Source organism: Mastigoproctus giganteus, chromosome 10 (assembly GCF_048544385.1).
Source record: "Mastigoproctus giganteus isolate SK-2022 chromosome 10, ASM4854438v1, whole genome shotgun sequence".
Taxonomy (NCBI): domain Eukaryota; kingdom Metazoa; phylum Arthropoda; class Arachnida; order Uropygi; family Thelyphonidae; genus Mastigoproctus; species Mastigoproctus giganteus.
Window position 1 is genome coordinate 175,156,728 of NC_143584.1, and position 22,698 is coordinate 175,179,425.

The 22,698-nt window shown below is 34.8% G+C and overlaps 1 protein-coding gene across 1 annotated transcript in view; it reads left to right on the top strand.

Moving 5' to 3' along the window:
• LOC150079543 (heat shock protein 60A-like) overlaps window positions 1-22,698 on the top strand; it is a 141,202-nt gene that overhangs the window by 36,185 nt on the left and 82,319 nt on the right. Inside the window, exons 4-5 of the mRNA XM_090383571.1 lie at window positions 4,389-4,471; window positions 17,975-18,070. Coding sequence (XP_090239697.1) covers window positions 4,389-4,471; window positions 17,975-18,070 — 179 coding nt within the window. The remainder of the gene's footprint in view (window positions 1-4,388; window positions 4,472-17,974; window positions 18,071-22,698) is intronic.

Genomic DNA, 22,698 nt, shown 5'->3' on the forward strand with positions numbered 1-22,698 from the left:
CATTTAGGATGTTGATTCAAGATAACGTTACCAAGGAAATAGTTTACTAAGGAAATCAAGAACGTCATTTTCTGGTGCATTATATTGCTACATCTTGTTTTGGGAAAAAATAATTCTTGTATCTCAAGTACCGTATTTTGATATTTGGGGATACAGTCTGTCCCGTATAGCACGATAGTTGTGTTCCTAGAAACCCTTGTGCAATGCAAAATCGTGCAATATAAACAACAGGCCCTATGGGAAAAGTGGGGTTAGGTGCTGACCACCCAAGATTGAACACACATTTGGAACCAAAACATTACCAAACACAATAAATAATCGGGTAATTTTAATCGTTATAAAATACTTACGTATTTTATAACAATTAAAATATGTGATAAAAAATATATTTTTTTATTATAATATAATAAAAAATAAATATTATTTATTATATTATAATAAAGTATTTTTAGTATTTTTTAATACTAAAAAAGTATTTTTTACGAATAAAATATGTATTTTATTCGTAAATAAAATAGTCGTAATAAAATGCTTACGTATTTTATTATGACTATAACGTAATAAAATATTGCTAATGCTTTTGCTTCTATCGTAAGCAAACTTGTTTTTTGTTTGATTTTCTATCCAAACAGATGACAGCCGCTCCATCTCTTCCAATTCTTGTCTTAATCTAATGGATTTTAATTACACTTTGAGTTGTTCCCGCTATGAAAGTTGTTTTTATTTTCTCCGCATTCTTTGTAATTCTCGGCGTTGCCTCATTTAGGTCTGTAGCACGTGCAATATCACATGGTCTTTCATTTCGCTCAAAGCGTTTCACAATTTCATATTTTTTTCTCTATCGACAGAGGCGGACTGGCCATAAGCCTTACCCGCGAAACCCCGGTGGGCCGGAGGCCGGTATGATTTTGAAAAACCTGCTTTTAGTTGGTTTTGGATACTTATGAAAACTTAGTGAATTATAATGAAAGACATTTCAAATTTCTTATTCTAACAGTTCGACACACCATGCATTTTTTTTTTTTTTTTTTTTTTTTTTGGTGAAGTTCTCTACAAGTACGTTGAGATTTTCAGTGACTCAAAAGTGTATAATTTATTTATTGATATACCTGTTTAGGCAGAATTGTTTCTGTGTAAACCAAAACATATTCTTGTTGTTTGTTTGTTATTTGGTTTTTATTAGCATTAGCAACTAAGGCCATATTGCTCCGGGGATATGCGGTGGTCATTCCCTGCCCTTTCCGCATCCTCCATATTTGGTGGGCACGGGCTCGAACCGGGGTTTGAGCCCATGCCCACCAAATCAAGAAGCGTGTGTTATGCAGTGCTGCTCCTGGCTACGGAGGCGCCATATTCTTATTAAATTGCCTCTCCAGAGTTTCTGAAATGGACTACAAAAGTCAATTTGTTCCACTTGTGCACGATTTTTGTGATATCTTTGTCAACCTCAATGAGATTGTTATATCTGATTTTTTTTTTTTTTTTTTTATCATTAATTGTTGATCCACTTTGACAGTCATGGTCTTATTCAGAACTTGTCGCAACTTGCTAACTTCACCTGTTCAACCAAATATTTTCCAGCAATCTGCGTTATGTATTCCATTTTGTTTATAACTACATAAAGAATTCTCCACTGGAGAGCACTCTCAGCCGGTCATTAGCATTAGTAGAGGCATACGATGCAAGAAAGCGAGCTTATGCAGCATCAGCCAAAAAAAAAAAAAAAAAAAAAACCCTCCATTTGTTCCAAATGCCTGTCCAGCTCAGTCTTAAATTTATTTAGGCTATTAGCTTCCACAACAAAAGATGGAAGCCTGTTCTACCAATCATAATTAAGCTCCTACATTCTACATATTCTGTGACACTAAAGTAATTACTGTAAATTTAATACTTAAACATTAGTAATACACATGAGATTTTTAATGATCCTATGTATGATTCATCATCGAGTGCTATATAAATATAAACCAGGTTAATACATATCAAACTACATACTTGATTCTGAGTTTGTATAGTTCCTAGACGAGGATTAGTGGTAGAACTGAGAGAGAGATTGTGGAGTGGCAGCTCTAGTTGCTAATCATTAAATTTAGTAAACTATGGAAGTTTACAGCTCATCCAGCTATAATGCTCCATCTTTAATGCATGTTTATTTGACACCTTGTCCTCCCTTATTCACGAAACATGCTCCACCATGTTAGACACTTTCTCACTGGTATCATTTAAATTTGAGGTCATAGGTAGATGCATGCTACATATTTTGATTAGTTATTTTGTGTGTAAAAATATTTATATGCAGATTCTTACTACCCATATTTAATGTTATTTACTAATCATAGCATAATGTGTAATGATAAATAAATTTTTGAAAATGATGTAGTAGTAGTAGTGGCATGTGATGCAAGAAACCAAGTGTATGAGCTTATGCAGCATCAGCCAAAAAAAAAAAAAAAAAAAACACACCATTCCCTCCAAATGCCTGTCCAGTTCCTCCTTAAATTTATTCAACCTATCAACTTCCACAACAACAGATGGAAGTTTGTTCCAGCAATTAACCACCCGCTGGCTAAAGGCAAATTTCCGCACATCTGTTCTACATCTGTCCTTCCTTAATTTGAATTTATGCCCCCTTAGGTTCGTAATCTGAACAAGTGGAAGGATCCCATCAGAATTCAGCGTGCTCAACCCATTCAAGGCCTTATACACCTCAATCAGATCACCGTGCAGGTGCCTAGTCTCCAGCCACTGCAATTTGCAGAACTTAAGCCTCTCTTAGTAATAGGATCCCTTCATTCCCCTCACCAATCTTGTTGCCCTTCTCTGTACACACTCAAGTAAATCTACATCTTTCCTAAAATGAGGCCTCCAGACCTGTACGCAGTACTCAGGGTGTGGCCTGACCATTGCCTTATACAGAGGGATAATCACCTCCTTTTTCCTGCTAGCAAAATTCCTATATATCATTGACAAAACCCCATGACCTGCCCTGGCAGCCTTGTCTGCATTGCTCAGAAAACTTCATATCTGCCTGCATAATTACTCCCAGGTCTTCTTCATTTTCTACCACCTTAAGTGTAGTACCACACAGTTGGTACGTTTCTCTGGGGTTACTTCTACCCATATGCAGTACTTTGCATTTGTCAAGGTTAAACTTCAGTTGCCACTTCTTAGCCCATCTGCCCAAATTATCTAGATCCTGTTGCAGTAGCACACTGCCATTACTGTAATTAACAACCCTGCCAACCTTTGTATCATCTGCAAACTTCAACATTAAGCCTGATATACCTTCATCAGTATCATTGAAAAATATACAAAACAACAGTGGACCCAATACCGAACCCTGTGGGACTCCACTAATAACATTAGTCCACGAAGAGCAGCACCCACTGATTACCACCCTCTGTCTTCTCCCACTTAACCATCCTTTTATCCATTGTAGCAACTTACCCTTAATACCATTCTGCTCCAATTTGTGCAATAGTTTTTCATGCGCAACAGTGTCAAAAGCTTTCCTGAAATTAAAATAGATTATATCAAAATTATTTTTTTGCATCCAGTTCCTTTGTAACCACATCATAATATCCTATCAAATTTGTCAGGGATGCTCTCATAATTATGGCTAAGGGTTTCCTTAGTTGCTTTGCCGCCTCCTTTAATATAACTGGATATATCCCATCCACCCCAGATGCTTTTCTTATGTTTAACTTCAACAATTTCTCCTCCACTTTGCTCTCAGTTATTACAAAATCATTAAGTATCCTGCTACAATTTGATAACCTTCTGCCATTTTCAAACCTTAATAATTCGTCATATGTGAATGTAGATGCAAAATAGTCATTGTTTGTTTGCTATCTGAGCAGGATCATCAACCGTCAAATCATCGATATCAAGTGGACCAATCAGATTCACCCCCCTTCCTTTTAGAGTTTATATAAGTAAAAAAAATCCTTGCTGTTTTTCTTAGCATCTTTTGCCAAGGATTTCTCGTAATCTGCCATAGGCTTCTGAGTCGCTTGTTAATTTATATGCATCCCATGCATTTTTCTTCCCTGTTACGCGTCTCATTAGTTCATTAGATAACCATTTAGGATTAAACTTTGAACAATATTTCTTAATAGGTTTTTAATATATCTGGGAAGTTAAAATCCACCATTAAATGTGAGTGTTCACAATTCACAACTTTTTTTTTTTATGGAACCTATCCCTGACTGTTTTAAAATGTGCACACTATAGTGCAAGTATTTACTATGTGCTGTTTCTTAGAACCTGTGTCCTGCACTATATAAGGATGAGGTGTACTTGCATCTTTCCTGGAAGTTTTAATTATGAAACATTACCTTTTTCAACTGAAAAAAAGCATCTCTTGTTAATCAGTTTATTCTTTATAGGAGTCATGATGGCAGTTGAAAAGGTAGTTGAATACCTTAGAAAGTTGTCGAAGCCTGTTACAACACCCGAAGAAATATCACAGGTAAGGGTAGTAAAATTGCTTTTTTTTTTTTTTTTTCCCCCAGTGTACTAATAAGAATTGCAAGGAACTTCATTTGATTAATGGGAAGAGAATTGTTATTTGATGTTTGGATAATAATTGGTAACTAGAAAACACAGTTGGCTGTGCAGACATATTTGCTTATATGTAATGACTCTGTTGGGGAATAATTATTAATTTAGTCAATGAGAAGAAATTGGAAAAGTATTTTACTGATATACCTTCAGGAAACTTTAAGTAACGTATATAAGCAACAGTTTTAGTATTTACATGATTATAAAACAAATTAGAATATGCACAAAACTTTAAACATGATATTCCACAAAGCAGTGTTTTCATTGGCAATAAGTACATGTCACCTGACTGTGTGGTTTGTTGGTAATGATTATAAAGGCCATCAGTATTGGAAACTTTATGCATTGTAGTATGAATGGGAAGTCCACAACACCTCTAAGTGTCCAGACAAATATGAGGTTTGGATGTGGTAGAGCCGGCTTTTGTCCCTTGGAGCACCTCAAATGTAAGGATTCTGCAGTGTGATCCAGAAGTAATGCTGCCATCCTGTAAAAATGTTGCAACAGCCCCGATTTTCATACTTGGATTACACAGTAGAAACCCAGGCGGTATCAGTTTAAGATATGAAATAGATAAGATTTATATATATATATATAATTATTCTTTTGTATTATGATGGTTCAGTTTGCATTTTATTTTTAATATTCTATTATAGTAGTTTTATTTAATTTCTTTCTAGCTTTTTCTGTTGTCCCAGTAGCTGTTTTAGCAATGCATGGGTACAAACAGAGTACCTATTATTATTCTTTTGTGTTATCATTCTATTGTGGTTTAATTCGTCTTTGTTCATCATTAATGTCATTGTTTTTAGCCATGATGGCTAATTAAACATTGTCCGTGCCGGTGTTTTTTACCTATAGATATTATAGTTAATACATTACTGGTCTTTAAGCTAGCCTATTCTCGGTTATCTTAATTACCCGTGGCCTATACATTTAGGATTTTGCAAATTGTTGCGCATTACTAAAGAAATTTTCTTAACACTTATTGACGAAAAACTGTAGCAATAGGCAAATTATCAATATTATTTTATAACTATATCTATAATTTATACATTTTTATATTACATCACATGGACGTCAATCCCCTACTTCATCGGGGGCTTTGAGTGGATTGATGGCCCATTCGATGTAATGCATTTTTTACTTACTCGTTTCTGTATGCATCTATCACAGCTTTGCCATTAAATTAATTCTAAATTCCAAGGTTCTTTTTGAATTTTTTTGGACTTATGTTTATCTTATTCTTCTTAATTGTTGTTAGTTAAATTATTATTATTTATTATGAATTAAATTAATTCTTTATAATCTCTACAGCAACTGTGATAGAATACACAAAGCCCTATGGGCAAGTTTTTTTTGTGTATTGCAATACTATTACTTACTTGATGTGTTCCAGTGGAAGTCGAGGAGTCGAAAAGGGAAAGTTTCCCGCCTTTAACTTGTTTTAAGGATGGCTATTTTTATAGCGCAGTCGCATTAACGTTTTACTGTGTGCCGATGGTGTATTGGCCGAAGTCCCCGATTTTCAGGCCAATGTCTATTGTGGATTTTGTTGTTGATTCGATGAATTTATTTATTTATTTGTGTATTTACATTATTTTTACATTTGTTTTATGCCTTACCTCGGACAGTGCCGGTACCCGCTTTTCCAAGGCATAACAGCACTTATTTGTCCAGAGGCAAAGCCCTATACATATATACAGCCTCTTACTATGGGGGGGGGGTCAATTTTGGCAATAGGTCGTAGTGCAGTCAGGCGACGAGCCTCGCCTGAGTGCAATAAATCTAGTAAATAAGGGGATACTCTTCTGAGTAATTACTATTTTATTTTTAGCTGGTTTTTGATAAATGTATATGGGTCTACATTGGGGTGGTGTTTTCTAATATTTGCGTATATGGCAGTTTTTATGTGATATCTACTGTATTGTTTGGGAATTTTGTTTCTATCCAGTGTTTTGATGAGTTTTAGTATTGCTATTTTTCCACTATTTATATTGTTGCATATTTCTAATAGTCTGTTTGTTTGATTTCTTATGGTATTACCATGTATATGCTTTGATATATTACTTTCCCAGTGTGTGAGTTTTATTGTTTCGAAATTAAAATGGTCTCTTTTATCATGGTGATGTGTATATATTTTGTCTGGGTGGATGGCAATTTCGCTGTCTAAGTAGACAGCTTTTTGGTTGTTATCCGGATTTGTACATTCAATTTTTAGGTCTGCTGGGTAATTGTTCTTTGCTACATTTATAAAGCTGTCATGGTTGATCACGAGTACGTCATCTATATATCTGTAAAATTTTATATTGTCCGTAATGTTACTTTCATAATGGTGCAGGTAGAGGTTAGCCATGGCGCATGAACTGCTGGATCCCATAGCTATCCCCCTGCTTTGTATATACATTTTGCCTCCCATTAGTATGTAGTTTCCTTTGACACTGATTTTTATGAGGTCATTCCAGTATTGTTTGTTGCATTGTAGTACGTTTTGATATTTTTGGTAATATACCTGTAGTACTTCCATTAGGTTGTCGTGCGCTATGCTTGTAAAGAGGTTTTTGAAGTCGTATGTGTTTATACTTTTAATATTATTGTTTTGGTTTTTTAAATCGCCCAAATATTCTTTGTTGTTGTTGATAATTCTGGTGTTTTTAATTTCTTTGGTGATGTTTTTTAATTTGTCTTCCATGATCTTACTTGTATACTTGATATAGCTGTTTTTGCCTGAAGTAATGAATCTTTTTCCCGTAGGAATCTTGTGATATTTCGGAATCCAGTATATGTAGGGGTATTGCATCCTGTCTATTTTAATTTTAAACTTTTTATGCATAGCCAATATTTTTTTGCTGATGCTGTTTGGATTGGCTTCTATGTACTTGTATGTTTCATTGTCATGCAATTCCTCTTTTATGGCTTCTATGTAGAATCTTTTGCAAATGATACTGAAATTATTGTTTGCTTTGTCGGTTCTAGTGATAACAAATTTGTTTTGTAATTCTTTGATTTTATTGTTGATAGTTTTTAAATTTAAGTGATTGTTATTTATATGATGTTTTTGTATTGTTATGTTTTCCCTGAAACAGTAGTATGTTTTCAGTATTGGCGTTTACTGCATAATTAAATACCAAAACCGTTTATACGACACAGTTAATATAGGTAATATCATAAATAATAACAAATGTTACCTACCCATCAAAAACACACAAATAAACATTAGATACAGATACACCAAGCCAATAGGACTAACTATCTGCAATTACAAAAACACCATTGATAATATGAATGAAGGAGAACAAACTTGTCACTGCCAGGAAAGTAGATATAAAAAATTCATCAATACACATTACAATCATATAGTAACAGGAGACCTCAATATTATCGAAGACAAAATGCTAAGAGAGACAATGAAAAAGGGTACAAAATTCAGACCCAACACCCCAATTAGATTGGAATATATAAAAAAATCAATATACACAGATCTGTTACAATTTGCATTAAAAGCTGCATACAAAAGCAATGAACCCATAGAATCATTCCAATGTTGGATAAACGCCAATACTGAAAACATACTAGACTGTTTCAGGGAAAACATAACAATACAAAAACATCATATAAATAACAATCACTTAAATTTAAAAACTATCAACAATAAAATCAAAGAATTACAAAACAAATTTGTTATCACTAGAACCAACAAAGCAAACAATAATTTCAGTATCATTTGCAAAAGATTCTACATAGAAGCCATAAAAGAGGAATTGCATGACAATGAAACATACAAGTACATAGAAGCCAATCCAAACAGCATCAGCAAAAAAATATTGGCTATGCATAAAAAGCTTAAAATTAAAATAGACAGGATGCAATACCCCTACATATACTGGATTCCGAAATATCACAAGATTCCTACGGGAAAAAGATTCATTACTTCAGGCAAAAACAGGTATATCAAGTATACAAGTAAGATCATGGAAGACAAATTAAAAAACATCACCAAAGAAATTAAAAAACACCAGAATTATCAACAACAACAAAGAATATTTGGGCGATTTAAAAAACCAAAACAATAATATTAAAAGTATAAACACATACAACTTCAAAAACCTCTTTACAAGCATAGTGCACGACAACCTAATGGAAGTACTACAGATATATTACCAAAAATATCACAACGTACTACAATGCAACAAACAATACTGGAATGACCTCACAAAAATCAGTGTCAAAGGAAACTACATACTAATTGGGAGGCAAAATGTATATACAAAGCAGGGGGATAGCTATGAGATCCAGCAGTTCATGCGCCATGGCTACCTGCACCATTATGAAAGTAACATTACGGACAATATAAAATTTTACAGATATATAGATGACGTACTCGTGATCAACCATGACAGCTTTATAAATGTAGCAAAGAACAATTACCCAGCAGACCTAAAAATTGAATGTACAAATCCGGATAACAACCAAAAAGCTGTCTACTTAGACAGCGAAATTGCCATCCACCCAGACAAAATATATACACATCACCATGATAAAAGAGACCATTTTAATTTCGAAACAATAAAACTCACAACACTGGGAAAGTAATATATCAAAGCATATACATGGTAATACCATAAGAAATCAAACAAACAGACTATTAGAAATATGCAACAATATAAATAGCGGAAAAATAGCAATACTAAAACTCATCAAAACACTGGATAGAAACAAAATTCCCAAACAATACAGTAGATATCACATAAAAACTGCCATATATGCAAATATTAGAAAACACCACCCCAATGTAGACCCATATACATTTATCAAAAACCAGCTAAAAATAAAAATAAAATAGTAATTACTCAGAAGAGTATCCCCTTATTTACTAGGTTTATTGCGCTCAGGCGAGGCTCGTCGCCTCGCCTGACTGTACTACGACCTATTGCCAAAATTGACCCCCCCCCCATAGTAAGAGGCTGTATATATGTATAGGGCTTTGCCTCTGGACAAATAAGTGCTGTTACGCCTTGGAAAAGCGGTACCGGCACTGTCCGAGGTAAGGCATAAAACAAATGTAAAAATAATGTAAATACACAAATAAATAAATAAATTCATCGAATCAACAACAAAATCCACAATAGACATTGGCCTGAAAATCGGGGACTTCGGCCAATACACCATCGGCACACAGTAAAACGTTAATGCGACTGCGCCATAAAAATAGCCATCCTTAAAACAAGTTAAAGGCAGGAAACTTTCCCTTCTCGACTCCCACTGGAACACATCAAGTAAGTAATAGTATTGCAATACACAAAAAAACTTACCCATAGGGCTTTGTGTATTCTATCACAGTTGCTGTAGAGATTATAAAGAATTAATTTAATTCATAATAAATAATAATAATTTAACTAACAACAATTAAGAAGAATAAGATAAACATAAGTCCAAAAAAATTCAAAAACAACCTTGGAATTTAGAATTAATTTAATGGCAAAGCTGTGATAGATGCATACAGAAATGAGTAAGTAAAAAATGCATTACATCGAATGGGCCGTCAATCCACTCAAAGCCCCCGATGAAGTAGGGGATTGACGTCCATGTGATGTAATACAAAAATGTATAAAAATGTATAAATTATAGATATAGTTATAAAATAATATTGATAATTTGCCTATTGCTACAGTTTTTCATCAATAAGTGTTATGAAAATTTCTTTAGTAATGCGCAACAAGTTGCAAAATCCTAAATGTATAGGCCACGGGTAATTAAGATAACCGAGAATAGGCTAGCTTAAAGACCAGTAATGTATTAACTATAATATCTATAGGTAAAAAACACTGGCACGGACAATGTTTAATTAGCCATCATGGCTAAAAACAATGACATTAATGATGAACAAAGACGAATTAAACCACAATAGAATGATAATACAAAAGAATAATATATATATATATATATATATATATATATTTATTTATTTTTTTTTTTTTTTTAAAGTAGCATTATTCAGTTGGGAGTTCAATTATCTCCTCCCCCAAACAAAATCATTCCAACTTTCATTCATGTAATGGAAATTAAGTTTAGCTTTAATATGAAGTTCAGTGTTGTAGTTAGGTTTAAGTTTGTGTTTAAGCCAAAATAATGTTTAAAGTTTATCTTGCTGTTATGGTTTTCCCTGCATGTCTCGTTATGTTCCAGTGATTGAAAGTAGTCACAGCTGATCCTGAATGATTATCTGTGACTACTTAAAAAAACGGGGCTTAGAGGGGAACAGGTATCCTGTGTGTTATCAGACATTCAGCCTAAAACACTGATGGATCCAATATCTCTCTATTACAGAAGATTTAGGAGAAGTCCGGTTGGCCTGCCTCCCTAAAATCCACTCGTGCACACCTTCTCGATGGTAAGCCCTGTTACGTCATCTAGGTGGCAACGGACATGCAGAGTGGTTCTCTTCAAGACGCCTGGTCAGCGTGAAGAGGAAAAGACCAAACCCTCCAGCAATGAGAACACAACAATACAAATGGCCCTCAGTCCCCAGCAGCTTTCACTCTCCCTCTTACGGCAGCGAGAGGATCAGAGTGGAAGCAGAGGGTGCTAAGAATCTCTGGGTACGACCAGGCTGCCATGCACGGAAATTGAACTTGGCCTGTTATAACGTACGATCACTCATCGGTGAAGACAGGATATTAGAGCTGGAAAAGGAATTAGAAAATGTGAATTAGAATATCATCGGTTTGGCTGAAACAAGAAGAAGAAATGAATCACTTATAAGTTTATCAAGTGGAAATCTGCTGTACACCAATGGAAACAGTGAAAGGAGTGAAGGTGGAGTTGGGTTTCTGGTCCATAAAGATTTTAAAAACAACATTTTGGAATTCAAAAGTACATCACCAAGGGTGTCAAGACTAATACTCAAGATTTCTAAAAGGTACAAGCTAAAGATTGTAATGATTTATGCACCAACATCAAGCCACGATGATGAAGAGGTTGAAGACATGTACACTGAAATTGAGTCTTCTAGATGAGCAGAAAACCCACTACACTATTATTATGGGGGACTTCAATGCTAAGGTTGGAAAAAGGCAAAACAGCGCAGAAAGAGGAACTATAGGAAATTTTGGAATTGGTGAAAGAAATAAAAGAGGTGAAAGACTTGTGGAATTTGCAGAATCTCAAGGAATGTCAGTAATGAACACTTTTTTCAAGAAAAGGGTGAACAGAAAGTGGACATGGAAGAGTCCAAATGGATTAACAACTAATGAAATCAACTTCATCCTCACTAACAGAAGATATATTGTGAATGATGTTACCGTCCTGAATAAGGTAAATGTTGGAAGTGATCACAGAATGGTAAGATGTACACTTGATATAGATGTAGGAAAGGAAAGGAAAAAACTGACTCGAGTAAATAATACAAAGGTCTTTGAAATAACAGAGGAGGAGAAAAAGCAGTATGTACTGGAACTTAAGAACAAGTTTGAGCTTCTGCAGACTGCTCAGGACCAAGATATCGACGAGGAATATTACAACTTTCTGAAAGTGATAAAGCCCAAGAAACCTATAGGGAAACAGAAATCCAAAGAAGAAAAATTTAGTCAAGAAACACTTGTCATGATGAACCGAAGACGACAAATGAAGAGCACGAAAAACACTGACAGGGAGAACATTGAGTATACTGAGTTATGCAAAGCCATTAGAAAGAGACTCAGAGAGGACATAAGAAGATTTAACACAAGAAAAGTAGAACAAGCATTAAGGGAAAACAAAGGATTTAAATCAGCAGCCATGAGCAGTAATACAGAAAGACAAATGATACTGAAACTGAAGAATAGCAATGGTGTACTTATAAACAGCAGAGAAGGCATAATTCAAATAGCAGAAGACTACTATAGAGAATTATACAAGGAGCGAGGGAATGATACCAGCAGTGGGGAAGATGGATTGCAAAGTAGCAACAGATACGACATACCCGATATTCTTCCTGATGAGGTAGAACATGCATTGAAGAAAATGAAGAATCGGACAGCCCCGGGGGAAGATGAAGTTACTGTAGAGTTGTTAAAATTGGGAGGAAGAGACATAACACAAAAACTGGCATGGCTCTTCACAAAGTGCATTAGAAAAGGTGTGATGCCTAAGCAGTGGAATAATGCAATCATAGTTTTGCTGCATAAGAAAGGAGATAAATCAGAAATTGGAAATTATAGACCAATTAGCTTGTTATCCCACATCTACAAGTTGTTCACAAGGGTCATTACTAAGAGATTAGAAAGAATACTTGATGAGAATCAACCGAAAGAGCAAGCTGGCTTTGGGACAGGATTCTCAACTATGGATCACCTTCACGTAATATCACAGCTAATGGAGAAAGCAAATGAATACAAAACACCATTATGCCTGGCATTTGTGGATTATGAAAAGGCATTTGACTCCATACAGCATAAGGCAATGTTTCGGGCACTGGAAAGACAAGGCATAGATACTCCATATATTATGATTTTGAAGAAAATATATGAGAGTGCTACATCCTTTATTAGACTAGACAAAGACAGTAGCAAATTTAAAATCGAGAAAGGAGTTCGACAAGGAGACACAATATCTCCGAAGCTGTTTACTGCTGCCCTTGAGGAAGCTTTCAGAAGATTAGACTGGTCGCAGAAAGGAGTCAATGTGAACGGACAGTACCTAAACCATTTACGATTTGCAGATGACATTGTGGTCATAAGCCACGATCCCAAAGAATTAGAGGAAAATCTTAATCAGTTATGCAGAGTTAGTAAGGATTTTGGACTAAAGATGAATATGGCTAAAACAAAAGTAATGATGAACAAGTATGCCACGGAAAGGGAAATAATGATTGAAGGAGCAGTAATTGAAAAGGTGGAGTCATGTACTTATCTGGGACAAGTTATTAGCTGTAATAATGATAAATGGCTGGAAGTCAAGAGAAGAATAAATTTTGGATGGATAGCATTCAGGAAATATAGTCACATACTGAAGAGCAATATCCCAGTTTGTCTGAAACGTAAAATAATGAATCAATGTATACTCCCCACCATGACTTATGGAAGTGAAACTTGGGCACTCACCAAAAGAATGGAATAGAAGCTAAGAACTACACAGCGAAGAATGGAAAGAATTATATTGGGAATTAGAATGTTAGATAAGAAGAGAAACACGTGGATTAGGCAGCAAACTCAAGTAAAGGACATTCTTATCAAAACTAAAGAACTAAAATGGTCTTGGGCAGGACACATAGCTCGAAGACATGATGACAGATGGACCCAAGAGGAGCTGGAAGACAAAGGCGGAGATGGATAGATGAAATTCATGAGTTTTTGAGTAGTAAATGGGTGGCCAGTGCTCAAAACAGAAGGAACTGGAAAGTTGCTGGAGAGGCCTTCATCCTGCAGTGGATTGAAAATGGCTGATGATGATGATGACACATTCACTAACTTGCAGCACTTTTCCACTTTTTCATTATGATTCTATATTTATCCAACAAATCATCAAGTTGTGTTTGTTTAACATCAGTAGCCACCAGGTGAATAACATTTCTCCCTTTAAAATCTGACAATGTTGGTAACAAAATGAATTGTTGCTCCTGGAAACACACCCTGGATCTGGTCCACCTATTTTTACTACAAAAAAATTTTACCCATTTTGCTCTCTGTAATTTATAATAAAACTAAATCTCCTTCAACCAGAACAGGATGCATCACTTAGCAGGTCCCTGATGAGCGCTCAGTTACACTTGTTTCTACATCAAGCATCAGTTTCTTCCGTGACTCAAATTCTTCTAATAATGCACCAAGTTTTAATTTGAGATCTGTACACTCCTTACATCAGGTTCAAAAAAAATCTTCAGTTGAGCTTGGTTTGTCTACTAGATCAACCTTAGAATATATGTCACAAGATATACAAGCAACGAACTCATGACTCATACCTGAAATGCCTGCATGCATTTCTGCCTGTCATGATGTCCTTGGATGGTGTATTGAAACTGGATTTTGTAACAACCATTATTTAAGTAAAACTTCATAAAAACTGAAATACATTAAGGGCTTTAGCCTCAGGCTGCAAGAGATTTAGACAATGTACAAGTTAGTGCAAATGCATCATATTAGTATGCAGCTAAACTCTGAATTAGCAAAAATATGCAGAGGCAGCATCATTTAAGTTATATCTCATATTGTGAATACCTTCACAATATAAGATATTATACTTCTCATATTATTATACTTATAATATTATACTTCATAGCTGTTTTGTCATCATTGCATCACTAGGGTACCTACCCACCCACCGAAGAAGGGCTAAATAGCCCTGAAACGGTGCGTCAGGGTGGTGGTATCTGCTGAGAATAAGTAATAACAGTCTTCTCCTTTGGTGAAGCGTTACTTATTCAAAGTAGTGTAATATCATGGCAACTCATGAATGTATTCACAGTATGAGATATAGCTTAAACGATGCCGCCTTTGCATATTTTTGCTAATTCAGAGTTTAGCTGTGTATTAATATGATGCATTTGCACTAACTTGCACGTAAAACTTCATATTAAGAAAGATTACAACATTTAATTTTGCAATTGGTAGCCAAGTTTTTCTCTAGCTGTCCTAAAGAAATGTAGTCAGTTTTTTGTCGTGAGCAGGTAGGTAAGCCAGTATGTGTCGAATCCTTTCTCATTTCTTGTATCTGAGGAACTTATAAATTTTATTTCATTTCCCAACTTTCCGATTGTTCAAAATGTGTATAGCAATTTCACATGTACAAAATGTAGTATAGTATCTATAATACTTCTTTGAAAATGACATTTTTTATATTCTTGTGCCCTTCTGGTAACCATATCTTAACTTGCTGGAATGATCTGTCCCGAGACATTGCTACATACAATTGTCCATGACTAAATGCAGGCTTAGTAAGCGAAATTCCGACTATCAAATTTTTGCCCTTGACTTTTATTTATAGTCATCGCAAAAGCCAGCCGAATAGGAAACTGCAGTTTCTTAAATGAGAATGGCAAAGTCGAATCGGATGGCGTCAAATCTACACGGAGTGAGGAGTGGCAGTGTGTAGCACACATACTTCTTGATTAGTCCGGGGTTCGAGCCTGTGACCACCAAATACAGAGGATGCGGAAAGGTCAGGAAATGACTGCCACATATCCCCGGAGCAATATGGCCTTAGTTGCTAATGCTCCTAAAAACCAAATAACGAAACAAACAAACATGGAGTGAGAGTACCCATTTTCCTTTAGCTTCTCCTGTTATTATTTCTAGATTCAAACAATTCTGATGCATAACTTTGACTATAAGTTTCATACCATTGATCAGTCCTTCTGAAATTGCCATATTTTGCAGTAAAATGAAATTATCCCCGACTTTTTCACACTTAAAATGTAAGGCTTGACAGAAACTTAAGGATCTAAATTTTAAGTAATTATTTGATTTTGTACTTTGGTTTTCAACGCTATTTTATGGACTTCTATTGTAAGATGTGTACAGTTACTTGGAAACACAGATAAGGGGAAGCAGACATGTTATTCTGAGTAGCTTTCAAAAACCTAAATGTATGTGAGAGTGAAATGATTAAAAAGAAGTTTTTCAGCTTTATGCATTGCAAATGCATAAAGCTGAAAAGCTGAAATTAATTGGCAAAACGATACCAATTTAATTAATTAACTACTTTGGTAGATGGCTACGTTAAAATGATGCTTTTGCACTAACCTACATGTTAGTCATTCTACCTTGTTGCATGAGGTAGAATGACTAAGATGTTTATTTTATAGTCAATATCACTGCACACCATCAGGCGTCTCTCATATTGTGAAGTTATACTTCATAACTGGGTTGTCACTATTGCAACACCAGGGTATCTGCCCACCCACTGAAGAGAAGCTAACAAGCTTTGAAACAGTGCCATCTGGGTGGTGGTACCCACTCAGAATAACTAACAGTAGTCTTCTCCACTGGTGAAGTGTTATTTATTCGAGGTAGTACAACACCATGGAAACACAATATAAGATATAACCAAAACTATGCCAATTTAATTAATTAATTTAACTACCTTGGTAGATGGCTACGTTAAAATGATGCTTTTGCACTAACCTACATGTTAGTCATTGCAAATGCATAAAGCACTTTTCAGCTTCAGCATGTCCGCCCATATTTAACAACTCAACTTCCAATGAGCATATATTTACAAAATTTAATTTGTGAATTTCTATTATTTACATTGTTTACTTATTTATTGCGTTATTCTTACATAATTAGACAAACTGCTGGAAATTCTGTTTGTTGCCCATTCATTCCACTCTGTGTACTGAGTGGAATGAATGGACAGTATGGTGGATATGTTATAATTAAAAATATTTGATTGAGTCTCTTGGGCATCTACTATAAAACAACAAATGTAGTTGCTTCATTACTGCGTTTGAAATTTATAATATTAATACAGTAAAAGTCCCAGTAGTCTGTCATCCAAGCAAGTCACCTCTATTACACACTACACATCTTTTCTGCTTGCTGAGGTTTTAAGTTACAGGAAGTGGAACTGGTTGTGTTCCAAAAGTTCATTAGTGTGTCAGTTATTAGGAACTTAAAATGTGTGTTTTCTCGTCAAAACAGTTATAGGTCCCTGGATGGTAATAGGTTTAGTGGAAAATTGTAAATTGATGGGATAAAGTAATAGGAAATGGGGGCCTACTCTTGTGAGCTAGAATTAAGATCTAACAAGAGATAAGAAAGCAAGGAGGAAAGTAGTGATTGCAGTATGAGACCTATATCAGAAATTTGAAAAATAAATGAATTGATCATAAAACTGTTCAGTCCAGAAGATTTGCCATTCCATTTGTTCCTTTTAAAATTGAATCAATTGTTTAATAGTGGAAAGGAACGTAGGAATGTGATTGGGCAACTATGCATAACTCTGGTGTCCAGTGATGTCCAGCTTCTTGTCATGCTTCCTTTCAGAATTTCTTAAGGAATTTTCAACTATGGGAATCAGTTAAATTCCGTAACTGCCTAAAATAAGTTGCTTTTGAATTTGGTCAGCATGTAAATTTCAGGGAACATTCCTGAAACAACTCCTTTGCCTGGAATTTTTGTTGACCCTTGCTTTTATCTGATTTTTTTTTACTTTCTTTGTTGTTTTTTGTGAAGAATAAATGAAAAAGTGTTAGGTTGAGGCTGAGGTGTCAGCAAACATACCCAAAGATGGATAATTCTCAGCATTTCAGAGAAGATCCCAATAATATTCTCTACTCTCATCATTATTCATGCCTAGTATCATCAAGGATTGCTTTAATTTCTTAGGGAATTGTAATCTGAATCATTATTACATTTAGTATAATATTACTGAAGTGTGTTGTGTATCATTTAAATATCCAAAAGATAATAATAATTTGTTTATTATTGTACAGGTTGCTACTATATCAGCTAATGGGGACAGCAGAATTGGGCAGCTAATTTCTGATGCCATGAAAAAAGTTGGGAAAGAGGGAGTAATAACAGTAAAGGTAAAGCATTATTTTTTGCTGAAATGACATATAAAATTGTATTCTGACTATTTTATAATAAATATGTTACATGCCTGTTTATTTTTTAATTTCTTATTGAATCTTTTGGCCTACTTGAAAAGGAATTTGTGACTTTTATTCAGTTTTATTTTAGTATTATCAAACAGATTTGTTCCAAAACTAGCAGCACAGTTTTATAATTAACAACATACTAGAAATAACTCACTAAAATCGTCACAGTGACTGGTGTGGTATCTTAAAGTTGTACATTTACGTTCTCAATTTAAAGAATTCATTTAACCTAAAAAATCTATGATATGCAAATAAACCACAGTTGGGTTTGTTCAGCTGTGTGCTGTCTGAAAAGTTATATTGCTGCAACATGGTGGTTACTGTTGTAGTGTGTTTTTTTTTTTTTTTTTTTGAATAACACTAATTACTGAAACATTCATATAGTAATGTTACTGTTAGTATCAAATGAATGTAAGAAAGCAAAGGCTATATTTAGCATCTGCCAAATATCCCCTTTTTTATTATTATTTATTTTTTTCCAGTCTACATAATTTTCTGACCCACATGGTTAGTTTGTGTAATAAGGGCTGACTGTGGTCCTCGCGTAATGTAGGTAGATGAAACTTCACACATTGCAAGATTAAGTTTTTATGCTGCCACAAAAAGTGCACGGGGTCTGGAAAATTTACCGCCGCGTCAGTTTATCGCATTTTACCATCTAGAAGTAATGAAATGTGTTTGGTCAAATCATAAAAAAGTTATTTTATATTTAAGTTTCTGCCTTAAGCTATGATTAGCATATTTTTGGAATTCTATGAACTGTTAGGGAATAGTACGGAAAAAAAAAAAAAAACACATATATGGAAATATGTAATTTAATAGGTAGATTATGTGTTTTAATAGTTACATGTATCACAAAAATAGTCAAAAAATCCATTATTTGAACAATATAACAATTGGTTAATTTTAAACTAAACTATAACATTAGGTATGTCATAGTACACTGCAAATTGGCGCATTATAGCCTAAGTTGCTAATGCGCCAATAAAACCCAAATCAAATCAAGTACACTGCAAAAATTCAAAATGAATGTTTATGCAATCTTCAGAATCAACCACGTTGGGATAATTAATTACTAAGAAACTGTGATATTTACAACACAGTATGTAAATTATTAATAAGAAATTTTATGTGCTATACCTCTTAGATAATCAACAATATCACCCCGTTCATCGTATGCACTAACAAGCCTTTTAATTCGTTCATCACAATCGCGATACTTCTTTTTTTTTTTGTTGCCCGTATCACTTCCACTTAAATATTGTTCAATGCACATTTGTTAATACTTTGTTCTTTTTTAATGCCATTGATAAATTTCCAAATGTTGGAATGATAAGCAGCGACTTGTTCCTCAAATCCTCTATGCCACCCTTCAACAGAATTATTCGTTCTAGAACAAGCTGGCGTACGTTCCACATTTCATGGTAATATGTTGGTGGTCAATGATGATGTCGTCTGGTTGGGCATCCAATCCATGTATCCTCAAAATAATCAACAACTTCTTGCGATTCTGGAGGAAAAACACCATTTTCACACAACTGTTCAAAAACGACCGTCACAATTGGAGTGGGCACAAATGCAATTGCTGCCAAAATTCTCATATTTAAAGCAAAATTAGCATCAGTTTCATAATGTTGTTTCAATCCATTATTCTGAATGGAACGAAAAATACATTGTGAAAAGTGAAGAAAAACAACCCCATCGCGAAGTGTCGGGGAAAACTCTTCTGCAAGCATTCATCATCGCCATCTCAAAATCTATAGTTATTGATTGCGGGGGCATAGCCGGTTCCAATACTTTCAGCTGCTGTAGTAGAGATACATACTTTTCTTTTGACTTGTTAGGCAGTGATGCATAAACTAATGGAAGCGATATTTTGTCCTTGAATCCATGTATCATATACAGCTGATAAAAAAGGTAAAGGAACAGTTTTGAAAGTCCCATCGGCATACCAGTGTTCACTTCGCGCTAACAACTGCAAATTTCTTTTCGTACTGAAAATTAACATACAATTGTCCTCGGGTCCAGAATCAAATTGTAGAAACAATTCTCCATTGCATGATGTTTTATATTCTTCTGTAAAAACTATGTCTCTATGATGCATTGGAAGAATTGGGCCATCAAAATTTCGATTTCTTATATTTCGGATCATTCGTTTCATTGTATTTATGGAAGCTTAGGGGCTGCTGCTTTCTACAGATTCTCGAAACATTTGAAATAATACTATGAGGCGTATTATTTGTTGTTTCTGCATAAGTTCGAATGGTATCAAGAAGTTGTGCTGCCTCAACTCCTGCTGCGTCTCCACAATGATTGTGCTCCTTCCATGTTTTAACGATGGTGTTATTTACCGTAGTAACTAGAGCGGCAAATTTGGTTTTTTGGAGTTTTTTGACACTTCCAATGAATTTTTGTTTCATTTTGCCTGTCTTTATGAAACATGCCCACTAAAGCACAATTTCGGTTTTCCTTTTTCTGATTTCAAAAATTCCACCGACATGATGCATTTACAAACTCAAAAGGACGGAAAATAAACTCAAAATAAGAAAATGTTGTTGTGATTGTAAGAAATTATAAATATATAAGCATCTCCCTAATTGGCACGCCCAACCCCCACTTCCCTAAAACATGCTACTTAAGTTAAAAATAAATTTATATAAATTATATGTATTGCCTGGTGATATTTATAGGCTATAAATTGTTTATGCGATAAACTGACGGTAAACTGCTAGCGATGAATTGCAGGCGATAAACTTTCCTAGACTTAGTCGAGGAAAGTTTATTGCCGAAAGTTTGAGAAAATTTAAGTTTATAAACAATTTATAGCCTACAAATGATCGCTAGCTTATTTTATCGCCAGGCAATGCATATAATTTATATAAATTTATGGGTCATTTTAAATTGAAAATATGGCTTTTCTATAGATGTTATTTAAGAATTAAGTGCAGTTAAAAATGGAAGTTATATGCTAGGTATACATTTCCTAGAAATACTTACCATTGCAGGTGCTTTAATTTAATTGCCTGTTATTTTCCAAAATTGGAATTAGGTAGGTACCTACTTAATTCCTTAAACTTAAGTGGAAGTGATCCGGCCGACAAAAAAAAAAAAAAAAAGAAGTATCGCGATTGTGATTTACGAATTAAAAGGCTTGTTAGTGCATACGATGAACGGGGTGATATTGTTGATTATCTAAGAGGTATAGTGCATAATATTTCTTATTAATAATTTACATACTGTGTTGTAAATATTACAGTTTCTTAGTAATTAATTATCCCAACGTGACTGATTCTGAAGATTGCATAAACATTCATTTTGAATTTTTGCAGTGTACTATGACATATCTAATGTTATAATTAGTTTAGTTTAAAATTAACCAATTGTTATATTGTTCAAATAATGGATTTTTGTGATACATGTACCTATTAAATTACATATTTCCATACAAGTGTTTTTTTTTATTTCCATACTATTCCCTCACAGTTCATAGAATTCCAAAAATATGCTAATCATAGATTAAGGCAGAAACTTAAATAAAAAATAACTTTTTATGATTTTACCAAACACATCTCATTGCTTCTAGATGGTAAAACGCAATAAACTGACGTGGCGGTGAATTGCTGGCGATCAGTTTTCCTAGACTCAAAGTGCACAGCCCATTGTTAGCTGGCAAAGTGCTGTAAATCAGAACAAAACTCAGTTTTATCAAAGTTTGTTCTATGTATATAAACTAACCTCAACAAAAGGAAAAATATTAAATAAAAGTGTGTAGCAAGCTATAACAAAAGTGAATCATTGAAGCCAAATAGCCCAGAGTTCAGCGTGCTGACAGAATCTAGCAGTCATTTCATGTGCCTTTACTTTTACATCACACGTATATCGACTGCTTATGGCATGTTGGGTGCTGTACCATGAAGCTTATATGTGCAATGCACATCTACATTCACATATGATGAATTCTTTAGGGAAGGGGACACCAGACATTTATCAAACCCTAACAGGGAGCTAAATGATTTTGTTATAAGTGAGAGGAAAATGGAAGAGAAATTGTTGAATTTAAACATAAGAAAGGCACCTGGGACTTTCATTTCAACCATTTACACTGAAAGGACAGAATTCATGGGATACCTGGTTCCTTGGTAACTTGTGATGCTGTCATCTCCCTTGCTAGTGGATGAACCCACTGCTTGGCAGGTACAGAGGTACACTTCATTCACGTAGGCGATAATTTGATGTCAGTATGGATAAACGTATGGAAAAATAAAAAAAAAAAACGACTTCGAAAGAGGGGTGATAGTGGGTGCCTGACGCATGGGTCACTATCGTGGAGGTGGTGCAGAAATTGCACTATATCTGTTCAACAGTATCAAGAGTGTATCGGGAATTTGCTATTTCTGGAATAACATCTCATTCAGCGCTATGGGCAGAGAAAGGTAGTGGGTGAATGTGGCCGTCGACTTCTGTCTCACATTGTTTCGGCCAACTGGAGGAGAGCAACACAGTCGCACAAATCACTGCTGACTTCATGGGAATTTCCAGAAATGTCTCCACCAAAA